At 40.1% G+C, this 23,199-nt stretch overlaps 1 protein-coding gene across 1 annotated transcript in view; it reads right to left on the bottom strand.

The window, feature by feature from the left end:
• The window catches only part of NR1I2 (nuclear receptor subfamily 1 group I member 2), a 70,433-nt gene that overhangs the window by 24,953 nt on the left and 22,281 nt on the right, over positions 1-23,199 (bottom strand). Inside the window, 2 exon segments of the mRNA XM_056793503.1 lie at positions 6,215-6,242; positions 6,245-7,804. Coding sequence (XP_056649481.1) covers positions 6,215-6,242; positions 6,245-6,479 — 263 coding nt within the window. The 5' untranslated portion in view covers positions 6,480-7,804.

Below are 23,199 nucleotides of genomic sequence, written 5' to 3'. Positions count from 1 at the left end.
CTGAAGGAACAGCTGGAGTATGCCTGGGATTTTGAGCCAGCTTTCAATTGTGGGAAACAGTGATGTGTTAAGGCTACAGACCCCATAACCGCACACCTCTGTCTTGGTCCACAATACCCATTCAGACAGCTAGCAGAAAAATAAGAGAGAGGGAGGAGGGCAGAGGAGGAGGTGGTGGTGCAAGAGACAGAGCTAGGGTGAAAGCGCAGGGCTCCTGCCTGGTAGGCATTCTGCAGTTAAGAAAGCATGGGCCAGGAGAGGTGAGATTGGTAAAGTCGAGTCCTGTTTACTTTCCACTAGATGATACTGAATTGGGAATGAGATAGGTCAAAAGCCTTTGGAAGGGTAAATTCAGAGGCTCTGACCTGTTTAAGGGCATCAGTGGGGTGAAGAACCGAGGAGAAAGTGGGTTCAGAGCAGTGACCAAACCTTGTATCAAATGAGACACCAGAGGAACAGGAGGGAGTTACTAGATAATCCCTCTATGCCCTTGCTCCATGTTTGGAGCAACATCCCTCTGAGACAGCTTGGAGGAGACCAGCCAAGATGAAATCAGTGCAGCTTGGATCCACTGGCAACTATTACAGCAAAGATCTCAGACAGGCGCCAGATCAAGTCGTGATTAGAAAGCTAAGAAGAAAAAACTAGAGTGAGTCATCTTTCCATCACAAGAGCACATGTTATAGGGCAGCGAGGTGATGCAGTGGATAGAGTGCTGGGCCTGGAGTCAGGAAGACTCAGCTTCCTGAGTTCAAATCTGGCCTCAGATACTTACTAGCTGTGTGACCCTGGAAAAGTCATCTAACTCTTGTTTGCTTCAGTTTTCTCAGCTGTAAAAAGAGTTAGAAAAGGAATTGATAAACTACTCCAGTATCTTTGCCAAGAAAACCCAAAGTGGGGTAAGGAAGAGTTGGATATATCTGAAACAACTAAATGAAAAGCAAATGATTATGGTAGGAACTGATGGAATGGGGAGGGGGCAGGGAGAAGAAGGGTTACAGGACCAGGAGCTCTAAATCTGGACCTCAGAGCCAAAGTCTGAGAGAGAAAAAAGGGCTACAGTGCTATTGCTCTGATCCTAGAAGGAAAGCGATGACAGTTCTACTGTAAGTGTACAAAGAACAGCCCTAAAATAAGCTCCCAACCTGGGAATAAGGTCCCAAATCTGGAAGAATAATAAGCACAAAAAAGACGCCTGCTCAAGACTCAAACTCAGAGGATAATAATTCCAAGAGACATCATTTCCTTAAACTTTTCTGTAAAGTTTTTAAAACCCTTCACAAATTGGCCCCAGATTATCTTTCCAGACTCATTAGACTTTTGTCCTCTTACAGGAACAACCTCAAAGAAAACACATCTTGGTCAAAAGATCAGTTAAAATTCCTAGAAGAAATGAAGCAAGCGTTGCTTTTTTATTCATGAGAGTATCAATGAAATAAGAGCACTCTTTCTTAAAATGAGAGGAAAGAAATGAAAGCAATGGAGGAAAGACTTGGGGGGGGGACAAAACAACTGTGAGCACTATTCTTCATCTGTTACCCAATACTACCACTATGACTAACAAATTCTCACCACCTATAACTCTTGCCTATGCCTGTATTACTGAATCACTAACCAAATTATTCTCAACCCCCCAGTTCTCATTCTTTCATTCTTATTCCCCACACTACCTCATCCAGGTCCCTCTCTAAGCTTGTCCACCCCTTCCACCATGCCTTCTGAAATTCCCATGTTATAATATGTTAAGAGATTAATCTTTATTGTAGATTTCTTTCTCTAATATTCTTTCTGAAAAAGAAAAAAAACCCTTACCTTTTATCTTAGAATCAATATTGAGACAATGGCTGAGGGGACATGACAGAGGAAAGACTCTGAGTGAAAACTCTGATGCAAATACTAACAACATGGCAATGGGTTCGAGTCAAGAACACATATGATACCAGTGGAATCACACGTCGGCCACGGGGGGTGGGAGGGAGGAAAAGAAAATGATTTTTGTCTTTAATGAAAAATGCATGGAAATGATCAAATAAAATACTATAAAATTAAAAAAAAAGAATCAATATTGAGTATTGGTTCCAAGGCTGAAGAATAGTAAGGGCTAGGCAATGAAGGTTAAGTGACTTGCCCAGGGTCACACAGTTAGGAATTATCTGAGGCCACATTTGGACCCAGGACCTCCCATCTCTAGGCCTGACTCTCAATCCACTGAATCACCTAGCTGCCCCTTCTAATATTCCTTTGATCTATTTACTCTCGCTGATTACCAGCTTCTTCCCCCACTTTACAATCTGGCTTCTAACCTCATAACTCAACTAAAAGCAGCGTCTGAAGTTACCAGTGTTCTCTTTATTGCCAGAGGTGATGGCTTTTTTCTAGGCGGTCATCCTTTTTAACCCATTTGATGCATTTGATGCCACTGACCAGCCTCATCTCATATAATCTCTTCTCTATGAGTTTTTGAAATATTGATCTTTTCTGGTCTCCTCAGTCTTTTTTGCCTGCTTATCAAATTCTCATATGCTGGGTATATTCTCCAAAGTTCTGTTCTGGCTGGATCTTACATCACCAACTGCCTATTGGACATTTCAAATGGGAGATCTGTCCCAAAGACATTTAAAACTCACATATCCAAATAGAACTCATTATCTTCTTCCTCCCAACCCACCATTTTTCTAGTCTCCAGATTGTGATCTTGTTATCAAACTCAACAAGTTTCTCTGAGCCTACAAGTCTGGTCAATAGTCACACAACATCTCTCACATTTCCACGTCTCTGAACTTATCCAACTAGGACTCAAGTTCAAGCCCCTCCTCATGCCTCACCTAGATGATTGCAGTAGTTTTACAGCCTCCCTTACTTGAGCTTCACCAATCCTCCATTGAGCCACCAGGATGATTTTTCTCTGAAGCATAGTTCTAACTATATTACCACCCTCTTCAATAAACCCCATGGCTTCTTAATGCCTCTGGGCAAAACATAAACTTTTCTGCTTAGTTTTTAAAGCCCTTGGCAAATTGGCCCCAACCTCTCTTTCCAGGCTCATTGGATATTTGTGCGCCTCCTGCATTCTATGATCCCGCTAACATGGATCTCTCTTGTCCTCAAACATGGTATTTAATCTCTAATTCTGGGCCTTTGCATTGCACTAGAAGTGTACAGAGTCTTCAGTGCATAGAAAGCACTCTCTCCCCATTGCTACCTCACAGAATCCTTTTCTTTCTTCAAGAGGAAGCCCTAAGTATTACTTTCTTGGAAGCTTTTTTCCAGTTCCCACAACTGCTAACACCATTTCTTCCCGACTATCCTAACTACTTTGTATTTATTTTCTTTACATTTATTTGATACATACTTACAAATCTACTTGTCTCCCTTCATTAGAATGCAAGCTTCCTGAGAATAGGGATTCTTTCTTTCTTTGTATCCCCAGCATCTAGCAGAACTATGTGTGGGGCACATAGTAGGTGTTTATCAAATGCTTGTACAAGCAGGATGATTTCAGAAAAATCTGGAAAAGATTTGCATTAACTGATGCAAAATGAAATGAGAAGAAACCATAGTGTACATAGTGACAGCAACATTTCTTGATGCACAACTGTGAATAATCTAGTTATTCTCAGCAATGCCATGATCCAAGATAATCTCAGAGGACTCCTGATAAAAACACCATCTGCTCTCTGAGAAAGAACTGATGGAGTCTGAATGCAGACTGAAACATACATTTTATTTTCCTTCTTTTTTATTTGTGATCTCTTCCACAGAATAGCTAATATGAAAAAATGTTTTACATGATTGCATATGTAAAATCTATATCAGACTGCTTACCAGTCTGAATGGAATGATGGAGGCTCAAGAGATGGGAGAGAATTTGGAACTCAAATTTTTTAAACAATGATTGCTAAAAAATTGTTTTTACCTGTAATAGGGAGGGAAATAAAACATTCAAAAAACTCAAAATACTTGTTCATTGATTGGGGAGAAGAAAGATTTTAATTTCCAAATTATCATGACACAAGAATCTAGGTTTCTAATCAGAGAAAGGAAATGTCCTGTGAATTGCCAGCCTTGGGGTGTTAATTGGATAAATGCAAATCGAGGGACCTAGAAGCCAGACTTTTTCTGAGGCCAATTTAATTCCTTTAACCCACATTGTGGCACTCCAGTAGTCTCTGGTGGAAGAATCATTCAAGAAAACCAAATAAAGGCTTAATTTTATAGGCAGAATAGCTATCTCTTTATGTAGGAAAAAATAATGAGGAAGCACATACTTAGTTTAGAGCACAATGCCTTTCCTATTAATATTAAAGGAGAGTTTCAAAAAATGAAGTCGATGAGTTGGACAGCTACTGCTGGTGGGAACATAGCTCTCTTTGAACAAGATTGTAGGTGATGGGAAGCTCCCAAAAAAAATCAACAATAAGGCAACTGGGATGTGTTTCCTCCTTCCTTCCTTCCTTCCCTCCTCTTCTTTCTTTCTTCCTTCCCTCCTCTCTTTCTTTCTTTCTTTCTTCTTCTTTCTTTCTTCTCTTTCTTTCTTTCTTTCTTTCTTTCCTTTCCTTTTCTTCTTTCTTTCTGTCTTTCTTTCTTTCTTTTCTTCTCTTTCTTTCTTTCTTTTCTTTCTTTCTTCTTTCTTTCTTTCCTTTCTTTCTTTCTTCTTTCTCTTCTTCTTTCTTTCTTTCTTCTTTCTTTCTTTCTCTCTTTCTCTCTCTCTCTCTCTCTCTCTCTCTCTCTCTCTCTCTCTCTCTCTCTCTCTCTCACTGCTCCAACTGATTCTCGTTTCAACAATAGTCCTCATATCCATCTATCTTCTTCTCTTTATTCACACAACTCACTCCCTAATTAAAATCCCCCTTACCTCTTATGTGGGCTAGAGCAACAGCTCCTAATTGGTCTCCCATCATCCAGTCTCTCCCCTTTAAATCCATCTGAGGCCCTGCTGCCAAAGACATATTCCTCAAGCACAGATCTGAAAGTATTACTTCTCTGTTCAAAACCTTCAGCTGGTGAGGGGCTATTCCTTGGGCAGGTACCAAGGGTGAGATTTTTAGAAGCAAACTTTCCAGAAGATGAGAAAACATTTCCTGAGCAATATCCTTTTAGGAAGAAAAAAAGAATTCCTCTAGTGAAAAAAGCAGTGAAGACTAACACTACCATGGAAGGGGAGGGGAAGGGTGAATCTTGCCTTCTTCTTTCTTGTCTCTTCTCTCTGCCTTCTCACAATCATTGTGAATTTTTTGGACAGAGCAGGTCTGATGAAAAGAAAATTGCTGGTTCTGTTCAGTAGCCCAAGGTTAATTTGCTCTCTTATTGAAATCCAACCCACAAGTATTATTACTACAATACTTGAGGGGGTCTGTATAGGATCCTTTGGGAGAATCAGGGATTCTCAAGGAGGGTGAAAGCACCTATTAAGTAGTTACTATGTGGGGGCAGCTGGGTGGCTCAGTGGAATGAGAGTCAGGCCCAGAGATGGGAAGTCCTGGGTTCAAATCTGGCCTCAGGCACTTCCTAGCTATGTGACCTGGGTAAGTCATTTAACCTCATTGCCTAACCCTTACCTCTCTTCCGCCTTAGTTCCAATGCATAATATTGATTTTAAGGGGGAAGGTAAGGGTTTAAAAAAAGTAGCTACTTTGTGCTAAGTGCTTTACAAATAAATATTGCCCCATTTGATACAACGATGCTAGAAAGTAGGTGCTACTATTATCCTCGTTTTACAGTTAAGGAAACTGAGACAGATAAAGGTGACGTGATTTGCCAGAGTCACATAGCTAGTAAGTGTCTGAGGCCAGATTTAATAATAATCTTGTTTATAGAGAACCCATTATGTGCCAGGCACCCTGCTAAGTGCTGTACAAATGCCTCCTCTGAGCCTCCAAGAGCTTTTGAGGTAGGTACAATTAATATCTCCATTTTACAGATGAGGAAATGAAGGTAAACAGAGACTGGTTTTGAACTCAGACCATCCTAACTCCAGGCCCAGTACTCTATCCACTTTGCTGCCTCTGAAGACTTTTTAGTTTCTAAACTTTTAATTTTTGAAAGCATTTTCACATCTAGTCTATCGTTATACCTTCACTCTTATGAAATAAAATCATTCTCACTTAAAAGATGAGTCACACAGTAAGCAGCCCAGAACAGAACCTTGGTGCTTTCTGTCTCAGGGAAGTTGGTGGTAAAAAGATGGTTATTAGCGTGGGAACATTCACTCTACCTGAAAAACCCCTTGCACCCTTCACAGTCATGACATTGAAATGATAACCAGTTGCCTTGTCTCCGCACACACCGGCAGACTTTGGGCTCCCATTCCTCTTCTTCTGTGGAGGGGTCATTGCTACTGGGACCCAATATGGCTTCTTTTCTCCCTCCAGAAGGCTAACATGGCTCCAGCCCTCTTTGTGTCTCTCCTCCAGGTTGGTTCTCGTGCCTTGAAAACTAGAAAGATAAACAATGATAGGGAGTAAAGGGCAAAACCACATCCACCCTTCCTCTCTGCTCCCCTTCCAAGGTAGCTTTAATAGTCACTGAAAAGAAATACACCCTAACCCTCTCCCCCGGCTTTTTGTGGGTTGTTTTATTGCCTGTTGGAATGTAGCCTGAAAACTGATCTCGTTTGTGAGAAATGTAGATTTTTACAGATGCTGCCATTGTAAGGAGAAACGCTGGGAGATCTCTTGTGGCAACAGAAAGGATCCTAGGGTGGAAAATATGAGTGAGAAAATGATAAGCGGTGGAAACACGGGTAGGGAGAGGCTGAAGAGAGGAAAGGAAGCTAATGAGGAAATCTAGCAGTCATATAACCTCACAATTTTAGTTTGGAGGCATCAATTAAGGAAGTTACATTTGCTTATCAAAGACAAGTTAGTGAAAAGACCTCCATGAACTGATGCAGAGTGAAATAAGCAGAACCAGGAGAACACTATACACAGAAAGTGAAACACTGTGGGACAATCAAATGTGATAGTTTGCTATTAATAGCAATACAATGATCCAGGGCAATTCTGAGGACTTCTGAAAACGAATGCTATCCACCTTCAGAAAAAGAACTGTGGGAGTAGGAATGTAGAAGAAAATATATGATTTATCACTTGTTTATTTGGGTATATGATTTGGAGTTTTGGTTTTATAAGATTACTTTTACAAAAATGAATAATATGGAAATAGGTTTCAGTGACAATATCTCTATAACCTAGTGCAATTGTTTGTCAGCTCCAGGAGGGAGACAACATCAATCATATAACTCTGGAAAAACTTGTGTGGAAAATTGTTACTGGAATAAAAGAGAAAATTTCTAAAAAATTTTAAAAGAAAGATTTGATCAAAATTAATAATAATTAAAAAGACAAGTTAGCTAAGAAATGCTTGAATCAAAGAATAGTTGGGAAGCCGAGGCTAAAGCTGTTTGTTCAGGAAACATGAAAACTAATTTAGGATTAATGGAAGGAAAAAACTGGGGAATAACCATAGATCAAGATGCCTTAGTTGGAGTATAGTCTGGCCAGAACAGAGTAAAACCTAGAACTCCATAAAGTCTGAGCATAGTGAATCTGTGAGTTTTATGCACCCCAAGACTGTCTCATTCTGTGGCTTTGCATCTCATTTTGGTTACTATGTAGAGTTGAATCATTTAGACTTACCTGATGAAGGGGACAGAAATGTGTTCCTCAGATGATTCACTGTAGTTCTAGTCACAATTACCCTCTAAAGAGAGAGCAATTTCTTTATTGGATCACTAAAACTTGGAATCCACGTTTCAGTGACTGCGAGTTTCAGAAATGTTCACTCCAGGGCAGAATTTCTTCTTCTAAAGACAATTAGAAAAAGTACTTTATTTTTTAAAACATTGGCATGCACATTTATCGATAATACTCTATGGAAGGGAGATAGGAAATAAGTCCTCGTTCAATAAGAAGCAGAAAATGTTCATTGAGATCTCTTCTCTACAACTTCAAATATTCAGCTGATTTCTATCCAAACCTCTGTAGTGGTAAGTAAAACTTATGGAGCGAATATGTGGAAGGAATGCAGTGAAACACTGTGTGAGACTAGTTACTTAGGGTATTGCTCTTAAGTCTTTCTCTGTCTGCATCACTGTAGTAAACGGGAATGTTCATGATTGAGTCTATTGGTCCAGCATCACAGCTCAGGCTGTTTTAGAACCAATAGACACATACAACCATACTGAAGATGGAAGAGATGATGAGGACTATTGTCATGTCCAGTCTATAGCTGCCTACCTGAATTATACTGACTGAGTTTCCTCCCAATTTTCTAGCTCTACTGTACATTAGGAAGGAGCCTTTAAGCACATCTAGCAAATAATGCCTCTGCCCCATCTACTCAGTCTGGAGAGTATGTAAGGACTATACCAAGAATCACTTTTATTAAAATTATCATCCACACAAACAACCAATATTTATATAGTGCTTTAGACTCAGGCTAAATAACTTGCCCACGATAATTTAGTTAGTGTCAGAAGTAGAATTTGAACCCAGGTCTTCTTGATTCTAAATCCAATACTCTATCTTCTCCATTTCCTTCCTTCCTTCCTTCCTTCCTTCCTTCCTTCCTTCCTTCCTTCCTTCCTTCCTTCCACAATTTATTTATTTATTTACCAATTACATGTAATAAAAGATGTCCACATAAGTTTTCCTGTTATATGATCAAAATTGTTTCCCTTCCCTCCCTCCTCTCTCCTGGAGTTGGCAAGCAATTTCAATCTGGATTCTACATGTATTATCCTGCAAAACATATTTTCATAATGTTCATTGTTGTACATGAATAATCATATAAAAACCAAACTCCAAAACCAAAACCCAAATAAGCAAGTGAAAAATTGTATGTTTTCATCTACATTCCAATTCTCACAGTTCTTTCTCTGGAGGTGAATAGCATTCTTCATTCCAAGTCCCTCAGAACTGTCCTAGATTGTTGTATTGCTGAGAGTAGTTAAATCTATCACAGTTGATCATTCCACAATATTGCTGCTAATGCATACATTTTTTTCTTGGTTCTGCATATTTCACTCTACATCAGTTCATATAGGTCTTTCCAGATCTTTCTGAAATCATTCTTATAGCACAATAGTATTCCAGCAATATCACATGCCACAATTTGTTCAGCTATTCCAAGTGATGGATATCCCTTTAGTTTTGAGTTCTTTGTCATCACAAAAAGAGCATCTATGAATATTTTGTACAAGTAGTTCCTTTCCCGCCCTTTTTTGATCTCCCTCTCTTTTCTATCCCCTACTCTAATCCCTACCACCCTACATATACTAACCAGGTTAAAATGTGATCACTTTAAATATCTCTCACCATACAGTAACAATCATATCCTTGGGGAACTAGATTCTAGAATATTGAAGTCAAGGGGTAGCAGGGACAGCATGAACTAGGCCTGTACCCCAAAGAGAACAAAGAAAGGGGGAAAGAACCACTATGTACAAAAATATAGCAGCTCTTTTTGTGGGGGCAAAGAACTGGAAACTAAGGGGCTACCCATCAATTGAGGAATGGCTGAACAAATTATAGTACATTAATATAATAGTATACTGTATTATGCAAAATGACCAAAAGGACAATTTCAGAGAATCCTGAGAAGACTTGTATGAACTGATACAAAATTAAGTAAGCAGAACCTGGAGAACAATTTTATACATTGGCAATAATAAGCATCTTTGAAAGACTTAGGAATTCTCATTAACACAATGACCAGCCATGACTCCACTTCCTGACAGACATGGATGGATTCAAGATTTGGAGCAAGACAGTCATTTTTAGACATGATCAACACAGGAAATTATTTGGTCTAACTGCCTATTTGTAATAATTTTTTTCTTTTTTCTTTCCCATTGTGGGAAAAGGATGAGAGGGAGGAAAAAAGATCAATGCTTGTTAATTGAGGGGGGGGAAAGAAATCAGTGTACCAGCTAAATGTTAACCAATCTAAACCTCAGATGAGGGAGAAAGGAGGAAAGGAGATGCCTGTATGGAGGGACTTTTCTATACTGCTGCCTTGGGAGTGCCAGAGTGATGAGTGCTTACTATTACCATCATGGGCATTAAAGTTTGCAGAGCCCTTCACATACATTGTCTCATTTGTGTCTCACGACAACTCTCTGATGTAAATCCTGGTATCCTCATCTTTCAGATCAGGAAGCTGGGGCTCAGAAAATTCACAGATTTAATAGACATCACAGGCAAGAGCTGAGGTCTTCCTGACTGTTAAGCCCAACCCTAGGGGCTCTCCTGTTATCTTTACACAGATTACCCAGCCTTCCATGTTAGCCTCCAGTGATAACCAATAAGAAAAATTTGAATAATCATTTCATGACATCTGAGAAGAATCTTTTGGTGAGTGTGGGGAGAGGGAAGAGCCAGGCATTAAGCTTTTGTTCCCACTGAGTGTCCCCAGTCTGAAAATGTAATAGCTTCCCCAAACTGTACTAAGACTTTAGAGACATCCTGTAGGACCAGACTGCTGTAAGGGCCCCAAGAGACCATTTAGCCTCGTCTCTCGTTTTATAAATCAAGAAACTTAAGAGACAGGGATGGTAAGAAGCTCACCAAAGTCACCCAAATCACCAAATCCAATATTAAAATCTAGGTCCCATTGTAGTGAGCAATCTCCCCTCAAAGGGGCAAATTTGTATTTACCAGCCCAGACAGCTCATTTAACAAGCTCCTCGAGTGCCTCCGAAGCCCAGCGAGAAATGAAACCGAGCAAAGTAATGGCCAAGTTCAGGCAGTGACTCAAGGTGACCCCAGCTGCCGCAGTCCTGTTTGAACTGGCCAGATCTAATGTTGTTGCACAATCCTATGTTATTGCATAACGACTTGTCCCCATCGCCAGCCTCCACCCCTGCAAAACCATGAAACCTCGCTGCTCTGTTAGACAATGTTCCTGTAGTACCTTGTAATGTTTCACACACGGCGATGCTGTTTTCTGAACTAAGAAGGATTATTTGGTGGTTGTTCAATCGTGTCGGTCATGCCTGACTCTGTGACCCCATTTTAGACTGGAGTGATTTGCCTTGACCTTCTCCAGCTCATTTTACAGATGAGAACATTGAGGCAAACAAAATTAAGTGACTTGCCCAGATCAAACAGCTAGTTAGTGCCTGCAGCCAGATTTGAACTCTGGAGGATGAGTCTTCCTGACTCCACGTTTGACTCCACTGTGCTACCCATGAAGAGCTATGAAGTGGGGTACAGTCAAGGGTGTGCAGGAGCCAGTTGCTAAAAGCCAGTTGTTAAATTTTCAGTGGGAGCATTTTGTACCTCAGTTATCTGCAAATGCTAGAAATCACGGGTTGAAGTATTGTTTGGCTGGCTGCCCAGGCTTAAGAAATTGAGGGAAATAAGGACCATAAATGCTGATTAAACATAAAAGTATCTTGTGGGTCCACATTTTTGTTCCGTTTTTTTTTCTCCCAGAGAGCTGGTTTTCATTTAGCAGCATACGTATATTTTATGGCTTGTAAACTCCTTAAAATCAGGTTCCACATCTTAAACTCAGCGAGGCAATGTGAGCTGGCGGGACCCAAGAGTCGGGATACCTGGGTTTTAGTCTCAGTTCTGCTCTCAATTCACTTCCCAGCATCAGGCAAGTTACAATCCCTTGCTGTACCCTAACTTCTCTATCTATCAATCAGAGATAATAACTGCTCCATCTACTCCACAGGGGAGAAAAAATGAGCTTCCCCTACCAGCAAGGAGGGCTCTGAAGAAAATACCATGGCCCCAGAAGAGATGGGATGAAGGTTCAGATGGGTAGCTCTGAGAGAAGGAGGTGGAAAAGAGAGGCAACGTGGCATGGGCACAAGTTAAACTGAGTCTATTGGAGAGAGAATACTGCCTCTGAAGGGCAACACTGGTTAGAGATGTCCGGCCAGACTGTGGATCTGCTGAGATATGATTTGTTCTCCTATGGCAGCAGAAGGGAATATGGCAGGCCAGTGGTCAGCTGCCAAGGAACTTTTAAGAATGGGAAGTAAAAGATGACACAAGATAAAGCAGTGGAAGAAAGAAGGACGAGAGGGGAAGAAGGAACACTTCAAGGGTTGATGTGTCCAGTTTGTCTTCCAAAAGGGCTATGGGAGGAGAAGTGGCCAGAAGGGAGAGAGAAGTTTTGTGGAGGCAAGAGGAATAATTAGAGGGCCTCTTTAAGTCAGGATTTAATATGAGAATCCAGTCTGTCCAGGCAGGAGGTAATTAAAAAATAACCTTTTTGCCTTAGAATCAATAGTAGGTGTCTGTTCCAAGGCAGAAGAGTAATAAAGGTTAGGCAACGGGATGAAGTGACTTGCTCAGAGTTAGACAGCTAGGGAAGTGTATGAAGTAAAATTTGAACCCAGGTCCTCCTGCCTCAGACCTGCCCCTCTATCCACGGAGGCACCCAGCTGCCCCATAACAAGTAATTTCTGAGTGCCTCTTATGTGTTGGGCACCCTGCTAAGTGTCTACCTCCTAAAAATCCAGATACTAACTAAATTCAGACACCAAGATACCTAATTCAGTTTCCCAGAAAGAGAGCAGGCATGCAGACCATGATTATGAATGAGAGTTTGGAGTATCATGGGACATATTTACACTCATTATTTTGGCAATGATTTTGGAACTTGGGAAGTAAGAAGTTTGGCATGAGGTTCAGACCCGCAGAGAAATGAAATTTCTCCTGAAGAATGCGTAAGGAGAAAACAGACTGGTACCCCTGATCAGTTGTGCCCCTCTCTCGGGCTCTCAGGACAACTGGGAGAATTTTGGAGTGATTGCACTTGGAAGGCTGAGACCAAAGACCTCACTATCTTGTGACTTGAAAGATGTTGCTAGATAGTAATACTTCCTATAAAAGTAGCAGACAGATTTGAGAATTACAAGAGCGACTAGAGTTCTGTGGTAATGGAGGCAAAGAGAGAACTACCTGCCGGGTGCTTTCCATTGAGGTACAGAGAAAGGTTTATTGGGAAACCAGTGGAGAACAAACAAATACATCATATAGATGAAGCTCATGGAACGTGAGCCTCTTCTTCAGTTCAAATCTGGCCTTAGACACTTACTAGCTGTGTGACCATGGGCCAGTCCCTAAACCTTGTTTGCCTCAGTTTCTTCATCTGTAAAATGAGCTGGAGAAGAAAATGACAAACCATTCTGGTATCTTTGCTAAGAAAACTTCAAATGGGATCACAAAGAGTCAGATGTGACTGAACAACAAGTTGAAGCTCAAAATATTTTGAACAGAATTTGCAGTCAGGAAAATGTTTTAGATATGGATAATAATGACACAGCAGAACTTCCTATTAAAAAACAAATCTTGCAGAACCCTCTGTGCTGAAAAATCAGGTATATATGAAAACTGCCAAAAAGCATTTCATGCTAAAAGGCAGGTAGGCACAGGCGAGAGAGCTTCAAGAGCCCAGAATGAAAGAGGGAAGAGAAACAACTGAGCCAGTAACATCTGTTCAGGTGAATGCAACACAACCAGCTGGGGCCATAAAAGAAAGAAAGGCAATAAGAAGCAACTTCAGAAAGGGGTGGGGGGCATAAAGGAGACAGATCTCAAATTCTGGTAAGGGGGAAAAGGAAAACATGAATTAGTTAAGGCCCAAAAAGAGGTGCAGCAAGGAAAAAGCTGGGAGATGGCAGCCCTTGCAGAGGAAATGAGACCGAAAGTTCTTACTGAGAAGAGATGACTGCAACTGAAGTCTTCAGAGAAGGAAATTAAAGGAGAGAGAGAGAGAGGCAGAAAGAGAGACAGAGAGAGACAGAGAGAGAGACAGAGAGAGAGACAGAGAGAGAGACAGAGAGAGACAGAGAGAGAGACAGAGAGAGACAGAGAGAGAGACAGAGAGAGAGACAGAGAGAGAGAGGCAGAAATACAGAGAGAAACAGAGACAGAGATGAAGAGAGACAAAGACAAAGACAGAGAAACTGGGGGAGACAGACAGACAGAAAAAACAGAGAAAAGATAGAGAGAGAGAGAGAGAGAGAGAGAGAGAGAGAGAGAGAAAGAAAGAAAGAAAGAAAGAAAGAAAGAAAGAAAGAAAGAAAGAAAGAAAGAAAGAAAGAAAGAAAGAAAGAAAGAAAGAAAGAAAGAAAGAAAGAAAGAAAGAAAGAAAGAAAGAAAGAAAGAAAGAAAGAAAGGAAGGAAGGAAGAAAGGAAGGAAGAAAGAAAGAAAGAAAGAAAGAAAGAAGAAAGAAAGAAAGAAAGAAAGAAAGAAAGAAAGAAAGAAAGAAGAGAAAGAAAGAAAGAAAGAAAGAAAGAAAGAAAGAAAGAAAGAAAGAAAGAAAGAAAGAAAGAAAGAAAGAAAGAAAGAAAGAAAGAAAGAAAGAAAGAAAGAAAGAAAGAAAGAAAGAAAGAAAGAAAGAAAGAAAGAAAGAAAGAAAGAAAGAAAGAAAGAAAGAAAGAAAGAAAGAAAGAAAGGAAGAAAGAAAGAAAGAAAGAAAGAAAGAAAGAAAGAAAGAAAGAAAGAAAGAAAGAAAGAAGGAAGGAAGGAAGGAAGGAAGGAAGGAAGGAAGGAAGGAAGGAAGGAAGGAAGGAAGGAAGGAAGGAAGGAAGGAAGGAAGGAAGGAAGGAAGGAAGGAAGGAAGGAAGGAAGGAAGGAAGGAAGGAAGAAAGACTAGAGGAGAGAGAGAGACTACACGGAGGGGGGGATAAAAATAATAAACATGCTATAAATAGAACACAAGTCCCCCCCCCCCCCTGAAAAAATAGAGAATAGAAGAGCAACAGGGATCTGGATTCAGGAAGACTTGAATTCAAATCTAGCCTCAGACATCTCCTAGCTCTTTGCCTCAGTTCCTTCATTTGTAAAATTAACTTCAGAAGGAAATGGCAAAGCACTCCAGTATCTCTGCCAAGAAAACTCCAAATGGGGTCATGAAGAGTCAGACACAACTGAAAGAACCAACAACCAAAACATGGAGCTTATGAAAAATGGAAGACCTAATCTAGGACCAAAAAGTAGAAAGAGGAGGGAGAGTTCAGGAGAAGCCATGAAGAAGCAAATGCAATAACACAATTAAGGCTAAAGCACAGCTTAAAGGGCTGGCATGCACACATGCTATAAGATAAGATAAGAACAAGGAAGGGGGGTGGACTGGAGTTGTTGTCCACAAGATCCCCAAAGAAGAAAAGCTGGGTGAATGAAAAAAGGAGGCAAAGTTATTGTAGACAGAGGAAATGGCACATTGGAATGGAATGTTTGTTTTGCAGACGTAATGTGAATGTCTGAAAGCAGGATCTATGGGGAAATAGAGTGGTCTTGGAGGCAAAAGACTCCCGGGGAGTCAGTCCCAGTGTTGGCACGTTTATTTCGTGTCTCTGAGGCTCAGTTTCCTCATCTGTAAAATGGAGATGATAATATATATGCTCTGGGTGTGGGCTGCATGCTCGACGGGTGCATTGGTCCTGCAACAAAGAAGGAGATGCCTTCACAGCAGCCCTCACTGGCTTGGGTCCTTCCTTCTCTGGGTCTTCAGAAAGCCAGTTCTACTTTGCCAATAGTGAGCAAAGGGGTGTCGTTCTCCATTTTGCCCACCAGGTGGAGTGCGACTCCAGCCACCAGTCCAGAGGTTCCATTAAAGAGCCTTGGACATACAACATGCCCAAAAGATTCTCCTTTTCCCTTAAAAGTGCCCATAGCCCAATCCCACCAAAGTGTTAGAGCCTCAAAAAAGAAAGAAATCCTGGCTGATTCAAGTGCTGAAGGAATCTAGGGTAGATTAGGAAATATGGCTCATTTTGCATTAAAATAAATGTAAATATCTGCCTCTAGCCAACCCCTAAGAAATTTCCTGGCTCCATTTTTTTTTTAAGCCCTTACCTTCCGTCTTAGAATCAGTATTGGCTCCAAGGCAGAAGAGTGGTAAGGGCTAGGCAATGGGGGTTAAGTGACTTGCCCAGGGTCATACAGCTAGGAAATGTCTGAGGTCAAATTTGAACCCAAGACCTCCAGTCTCTAGGACTGGCTCTCTGTCCACTGAGCCACCCAGCTGCCACCCAGCTGCCCCCCCTCCCCAGCTCAATTTTGATTCTCTATAATCAAGAGTTCTTCATCTAGAGTCCATGCATAGATTTCAGAGCGTCTGGGAAATTGGATGGGGAAAAAAACCCCATGGCACCTTCATTTTTATTAATCCTTTTTGAAATTTAGCATTTCCTCAAATTACAAATGTAGGTGACAAAACACTGCCAAACACCAGAAGAGATAAGAAACCTGCTTTATGTTGCTATCACACTAGAACCAATTTTTTTCTTTTTGGCCACGTGGTTTATTAAACATGACAAAGCTTCAGGAAAAGACCCCAGCACACCTTCTGTGAAGCTCATTGTCCCATGGACTCCCCAAACTCCTTCTTTTCCTACAAGCCATGGGAAGACCATGGGATGGGGAGCCACAATCTGGGACATCTTCTTTCAAATAGTTAAAACTGAAACAGAAGTGGGTGATGGGGTAACCTCACCGGATGCTTTGGTTTCCCCCACTGCATTAGACTTCAGCTCTCCTCATTCCAGTCCCAGCTCTGGACTCTCCTACTCTAGCTTATTAGAAGACCTCAAAGTTCTCAGTTTCCAGGCCAAAACAGCAAAACCCAGCAGGCTCCTCTCCACCTTCCCCCCTCAAGTAACCAGAGTTCTGGAAGAATTTTTCAGTCGTTTTTCATTTGTGCCCAACTCTTTTGCTTCAATCCCTTACCTGCTCAACTGAGAATCAATATTGTGCATTGGTTCCAAGAGAGAAGAGCCATAAGGGCTGGGCAATGAGGGTTAAGTGACTTGCCCAGGGTCACACAGGTGTCCAACTCTTCATGACCCCATTTGGGATGTCTCAGCAGAGATACTGAAATGGTTGCTATGTCCTAATCCAGCTTATTTTACAGCTAAGGAATTGAGGCCAACAGGGTTAAATGGCTTGCCTTAGGTCACACAGCTAGCATCTGAGGCTGGATTTGAACTCAGGTCCTCCTGACTCCAGAGCCAGAGCTCTATCACTGTACCACTTAGCTACCCCTTCAGGGAGAAGAGCAAAGTGATCATGGAAAATCCAACAATGAATCATTTGAAATCCCATAAGGCAGTGGTCATCAACCCCCTGGAAAATGCTCATAGAGTCATCTTCCCAGGGCAGGGGAAATGAGTTTAAGGAAAACTGCAAGTCCCTCTTAGCTCACTCTCAGCAGTCAGCATGGAGTATAAATTCTACCTTGCTGATACCAGGGCTCTTCAGCTTGGTGTTTGAGGAGAACATTGCAGATCATCCATTTAGTCCCTCTTTCTTTTCTGCCAACTGTAGCCTGACTGGGTCTCCTTGGTTTCAGACCATCCTAGTCTACCCTCCCCTCAAGCTGCTCAGCTTTTTTTAATTAACAAAAATTCATTTTCTCTCTTTACTACCTCTGCCTCTCCCTATTGAAAAAGAAAAAGGAAATCCTTGTGATAAATAAGCAGCCAAGCAAAACAAATTCCCAAATTGACCATATCCAAAAAATATGTGTCTCAGTCTGCTCCCTGAATCCATCATCTCTCTGTCAGGAGGAGGGTAGCATATTTCATCATAAGTCCTTTGCAATTGTAGTTGGTTTTTGTGTTGATTGGGATAGCGACATAATGCAGTGGGTAGAACACTGGATTTAGAATCAGGAAGACCTGAAGTCAAATCCAATCTTGGACAATTAGCTGTGTAACCTTGGGCAAGTCACTTAACCCTACATGCCTCAGTTTCCTCATTTGTAAAATTTGCTGGAGAAAGAAATGGCAAACCATTCCAGGGTCTGCCATGAAACCCCAAATGGGAACACAAAAAGCTGAACATGACTGGAATGACTAAAGAAAGTTCTTAAATCTTTCAAAGTTGTTTTGTCCTCAAAGCAGGGTTGTTAATCATATAAATTGTTCTCCTGATTATGCTTATCAACTCACACAAGTTTTTTCATATTTCTCTGAAACCATCACTTTCATCATGTCTTACAGGATGATAGTATTTCTTTACATTTATATATCATGATTTTTGTTGAACCATTTCCAAATTGATGGATACATCCTTAATTTCTAGGTCTTGGTTGAGTCAAAAAAAGAGCTGCTAAAAATATTTTTGTATATACCTGTCCTTTTCTTCTGTTCTTGAATTCTTTGAGGGTAGAGACCTAGTAGTGGTACTTCTGGGTCATAGGGTATACATAGTTTAGTAACTTTTGGAGCATAGTTTCAAATTGCTTTCCAGAAGGCCAGAAGCAATTCACAACTCCACCAACACATAACATTAATACACCTGTTTTACCACAACCTCTCCAGCAGTTGTCATTTTCCTTTCTCATCTTTGCCAATCTGATGGGTGGGAGATAGAACCTTACAGTTGCTTTAATTTTCCTTTCTCTAATCATTAGTCATTTAAATCATTTTTCATATGATTATTGATAGCATGGATACTTTCCTCTGAAAATTGCCCATTCATATCCTTTGACTATTTATCAGTTAGAGAATGGTTCTTATTCTTATAAATTTGAATCCATTCCCTATATATCTTGGAAATCAGGCCTTTATCAGAGAAACACAACGATTTTTTTCCAACAATTAACTACTTCCCTTTAATTTTAGTTGCATTTGTTTTCTTTGTGCAAAGCTTTTAAATTTCATATAATAAAAAATGGCCAATATATCTTGTTATTTTCGATTATCTGATCATGAGTTCTTTCCTCTTTTCTATAGATCTGAAAGGTAATACCTTCCTTGCTCCTCTAATTTGTTTAGGATGCCATTCTTTGAGTCTTATGTTAAGTATTCATTTGGAACTTATTTTGATGTGTGGTGTGAAATGTTAGTTTATACCTAGTTTCTGCCAGACTGCTTTCCAGTTTTCCTGGAAGTTTTCTAGTTTCTGCCAGTGCTTTCCAGTTGTCCCAGAAGTTTTTGTCAGAGAGTGAGCTCCTGCTCCCCAAATAGGGATCTTTGACATTATCATTAAACACCAACAACCAACCCAACACATTCCCAGTAGCCAACTTCCCTACAACTGACCACCTGACTAACTGATGCTAAAGCCAAAAAGCCCTATCAGTAAGCTTAGGTTCACCTTTTATATTCTAGCAACTAAACACCAACAACCAACCCAACACACTCCCAGTAGCCAACTTCCCCACAACTGACCACCTGACTAACTGATGCTGACCCCTTTTATACCCTTTTTCTATATCATTTCCTGTCTCTATGGTTTCTACTTCTTGTCACTGTGGACTGGTTAATCCCCACACATTTCTATGGTAAAAGGACCTCCAGGTCCCCTGTTAAATTAAAAAAGGAATAAAGAATTCTTTTTTACAAAACCAATGCTAGGTATTAGTGCCATGGCAGAAGAGCAACCTAGTGATCCTACTCATTTGCTTTTGTATATTGTGTAACAAATGGGTTCCATTAGTCAACATCTCTATTTTTTTAACCACTACCAAATCATTTTGATAACTACTAAATTGCAGTATAGTTCAAAATCTATTCTTGTTAAGTCTCCTTTCCCACTCCTTCCCAACATTTCTCTTGAAATTCTTAATCTTTTGTTCCTCCAGACAAATTTCATTCCTATTTTTTGGAACTCTATAAAGAAATCATCGTATAGTACTTCATCTCTCTATATATGATCCCCAAGTCATCATCCATACAAGAAAGGGAAAAGCCAAAACTTCAAGGCAATGTCAAGAAGGAAATAACTGTGAATCAAATATGTCAAGTTATATTGACTTTGTTGCAGCTCTTTCCTATCAGGCAGTTTGACTCAGAATTCCTTCATTCCTCGGGCAAAGGAAAATGGCAGCAGTCAGAGGAAGGACTACCCAGTGGGAAAGGTGTCCTCCAAACTGACAATATTACTACTAACTCATATGATCACCATTATTATCCTTAGGCTGGGGGCAAAGTAAGATCAATATCTCATATGGATCAGAGAGTAATGCTTTTGTTTGGGTTGTATTTTTACATTATCTAGATCATAGGTTTAAAATCCCAGAGTTGGAAGGAGACTTGATGGGGCATGTGGCCCAAGCACATAGGAATCTGGTAGGACTTCTGCTTTAACAGAAAAAGGTATTCTATTTGGGGTTAGAGGATCTGGGCTCAAATCCCATTTTATTACTTATTAGTTATGGGAATTAAGGAAATTCATGTCACTTGTCTGAGTCTGTTTCTTTATCTGTAAAATGAGGAGGTTGAAATAGATGACTTCTCTTCAGTGTCCTGAAAAATAATCCAGCCTTCACTTGAAGACCTCAAGTCATGAAGAACTCACTACCTAACAAAAGAACTCATTCCATTTTTGAATAGCACTGATTGATGGGAAATGTTTTTGTTCCAAGAGATGAAATCAGTTTTGCTTCTATCATTTATCTCACTCCTACTGCCCTCTGGAACCAACACAGTAAATTTTACCTCTCTTTTACATGATAACCTTTTAAATACTTGAGGACAGATATCAGTAGCCCCAACTCTTCTTCTCCTCACTAGGATAAACATCCCTGGTTCCTTCCAGTGATCTTTGTATGGTATTGCTTTGCATTCTGGGTAATAAGGTGGCCCAATAGGTAGAGTGCCAAGCCTGGAATCAGGAAGAATTGAGTTCAAATCTGACCTCAGATACTTATTAGCTCTGTGACCCCACACAAGCTAATTAATCCTATTTGCCTCAGGCTCTTCACCCTCCTTCTATCTTCCTTTAGATGAGGGTATCATTCTTCCCAGCCCCTGACTTCAACCCCAGGAGTTCTTGATTCTTCCCTCTCTCTCACTCCTATATTCAATCAGATGAAATCTTATCTTTCCTATCCCCACAACATCACTCATAAACATTCTCTCCTTCCTATTGACACAAGCTACCACCTTTATTCAGCCCCATCATCGCTTCTCTCCCAAAGTATTATAATAAATTCCTAATTCATCTTTCATCCTTCAACCTTTTCTTTTTGCAATCCATCCTCCCCAGAGCTGACAAAATTACATCCCTAAGGCCTGACTTACGTGATTTCTCCAATCAAGAATCTATGGTAGCTTTGTATTGCTGTTAGAATGAAATACAAACTCTGCTCTTGGCTTTTAAAGCCTTTCAGGAATTGGTTTTATCTATATTTCCTGATTGATTTCATATTACTCTACTTTCCAGGCAACTTTCCTACTTTAGGACCATTTTCTATTGGATATACCAGTCCATTTCCCACATCTGGGATTTTGTGTTGGCTGTTTTCCCTGCCTGGAATATTCTCCTTCCCCACACCCATGGAATCCCTAACTGTCTTCAAGGTAACTTGGGTTTTTTGTTTCTGAATTATTAGTACTTTCTTGTCCTCAAAATTGCTACATAATACAATCTGTATGTACAGATGCATAAATATGTATGCATATATATATGTATGTATAAATAGTATGTGGAGAGTGTATATAACACTCTTCCTATAATGTAATTCCCAGAACTGAACAATCTAGGAGTGATAAAACCAGGGGAAAGTAAATGCTCATGACACTGAAGTTCTACTCCTATTGCTTATGATGGTACTGACTTTTTTTTTTAATCATTTCACCTTGTTCTTATGCAAATATTATTATCTCCATTTTTTTGAATGAGTAAAATAAGACTCTGATAGGATAAAGGACACGATATGTTGACTCCCTTTAGTACACAAATGCCCATAGGTGTTTTTGATAAAATGATTGTTTAGCCATGTCTCTTATGCAATTAATTTTACTTTTTTGTTGTCATGCAATTTTTATATTTTATACTGTTTATTTATATTTATTTTATCATTTATATACATATTAAGGCTTTATAAACCCTTCCTGCTCTCCTATAAACCTTTTCCATACTTATTAACCTTTCCCACACTCTTATAAACACTGAGTCAAGCAGCACCCAGGATACAGAACACAGCGGTATGGTTGGTCCCCTTTCATTCCATCAGCCAATACAGAAATTCCTTCTCTGTGCTCAGTTGTGTATGATCTCACATTGGCAAACTTGTGCAAATCATAGTGGCGCACTGCATTTCCATTGCGTACAGTATGTTATTCATTCATAGAAACACGCAATATAGTGAAAATTCTGCGATACAGAATGAGATTATTTTTTTAAAAACCCTCAATACAGTGAAGCTGCGATAAGTGAACCACCATATAGTGAGAGAAAACTGTATTTTAGCAAAAAATAGGTTTATATACACACGTATCACAGTAATTTCCAAATAGACATTTGGCCTAAATATAAAAGGTCATATCATAAGTAACTGGAAGGAAAAAATGGATTGATTTATCTTTTGCCACTATGGATAGGATAAGATTATTTTTTCATTTTTCATTTTTATGGATATGCTTTATTTTTATACCACCTACATTTCCCAATATATCTTCCTTTCTTCCCTTCCTTAGGAAGCCATCCTTTACAATGGAATTAAAAAGAAAGGGAAAAACACAGTTTAACAACACTACCTACCATTTCAACCAAGTTTGACATCATAACCCTTAAATTTCCATCTCTTTGAAAAAGAGAGGGACATGCATTCTCACTTGTCTTGTGTGGGGCCAAGTCATTCCACAATTCAGGTTTGATTGCTTTGTTGTTCTTTCCACTTGCTTGTTTACTCCACATAAGCTCTTAAGGATTTTATCCCAACTTACGTTCCCACTGAGAAGGTAAGTTCTCAGATAGAGGCTGGCTATATCTCCCCCTCAGGGTTTCAGAGATGGTGAGTCAGATTGATTCTCTGTTTCCCTTGAGTTGATTCAAGTTGATTCTCTCATGCCATTGGCTCATGTCTCTACCATTGTGTTGTCTGTGTGTGAGAACTCCAAGATTCTCAGTTGAGAATCCATTTAGCCATCATTACTTATCTTTTAGATTAATGTTTACTAAAGGCGTTCAGTAAGAATAATTCCCTACTCCCAAAGTCAATAACATGCTCTCCCACAAATCTACAAAGAATTTAGGAGAAAGGGGACTCAAATTTTGAGAGTACATGTGGCAAAAGGGTAACTCACTGGTCCTGGCTACTGGAAGTTTTTTTCTCCCATTTGTGGGATGCTCAAGAAATTTCCCTTAGGTGCTATAGCTTCTTTGCTAAGTTCCTTCTAGAACCACAAGTCCAATTTATCCCTGGCTCTCCCTGCAGACACCATCATTAACTGATCCAGGGATGTGGCTAAGATGCCAACATGAGAGAGCCCTCGTGTC

The sequence above is a fragment of the Monodelphis domestica genome, chromosome 4 (genome assembly GCF_027887165.1).
Source record: "Monodelphis domestica isolate mMonDom1 chromosome 4, mMonDom1.pri, whole genome shotgun sequence".
NCBI lineage: Eukaryota > Metazoa > Chordata > Mammalia > Didelphimorphia > Didelphidae > Monodelphis > Monodelphis domestica.
The sequence above is the reverse complement of the archived record's forward strand: the minus strand, read 5'-3'. Positions and strand labels throughout refer to the sequence as shown.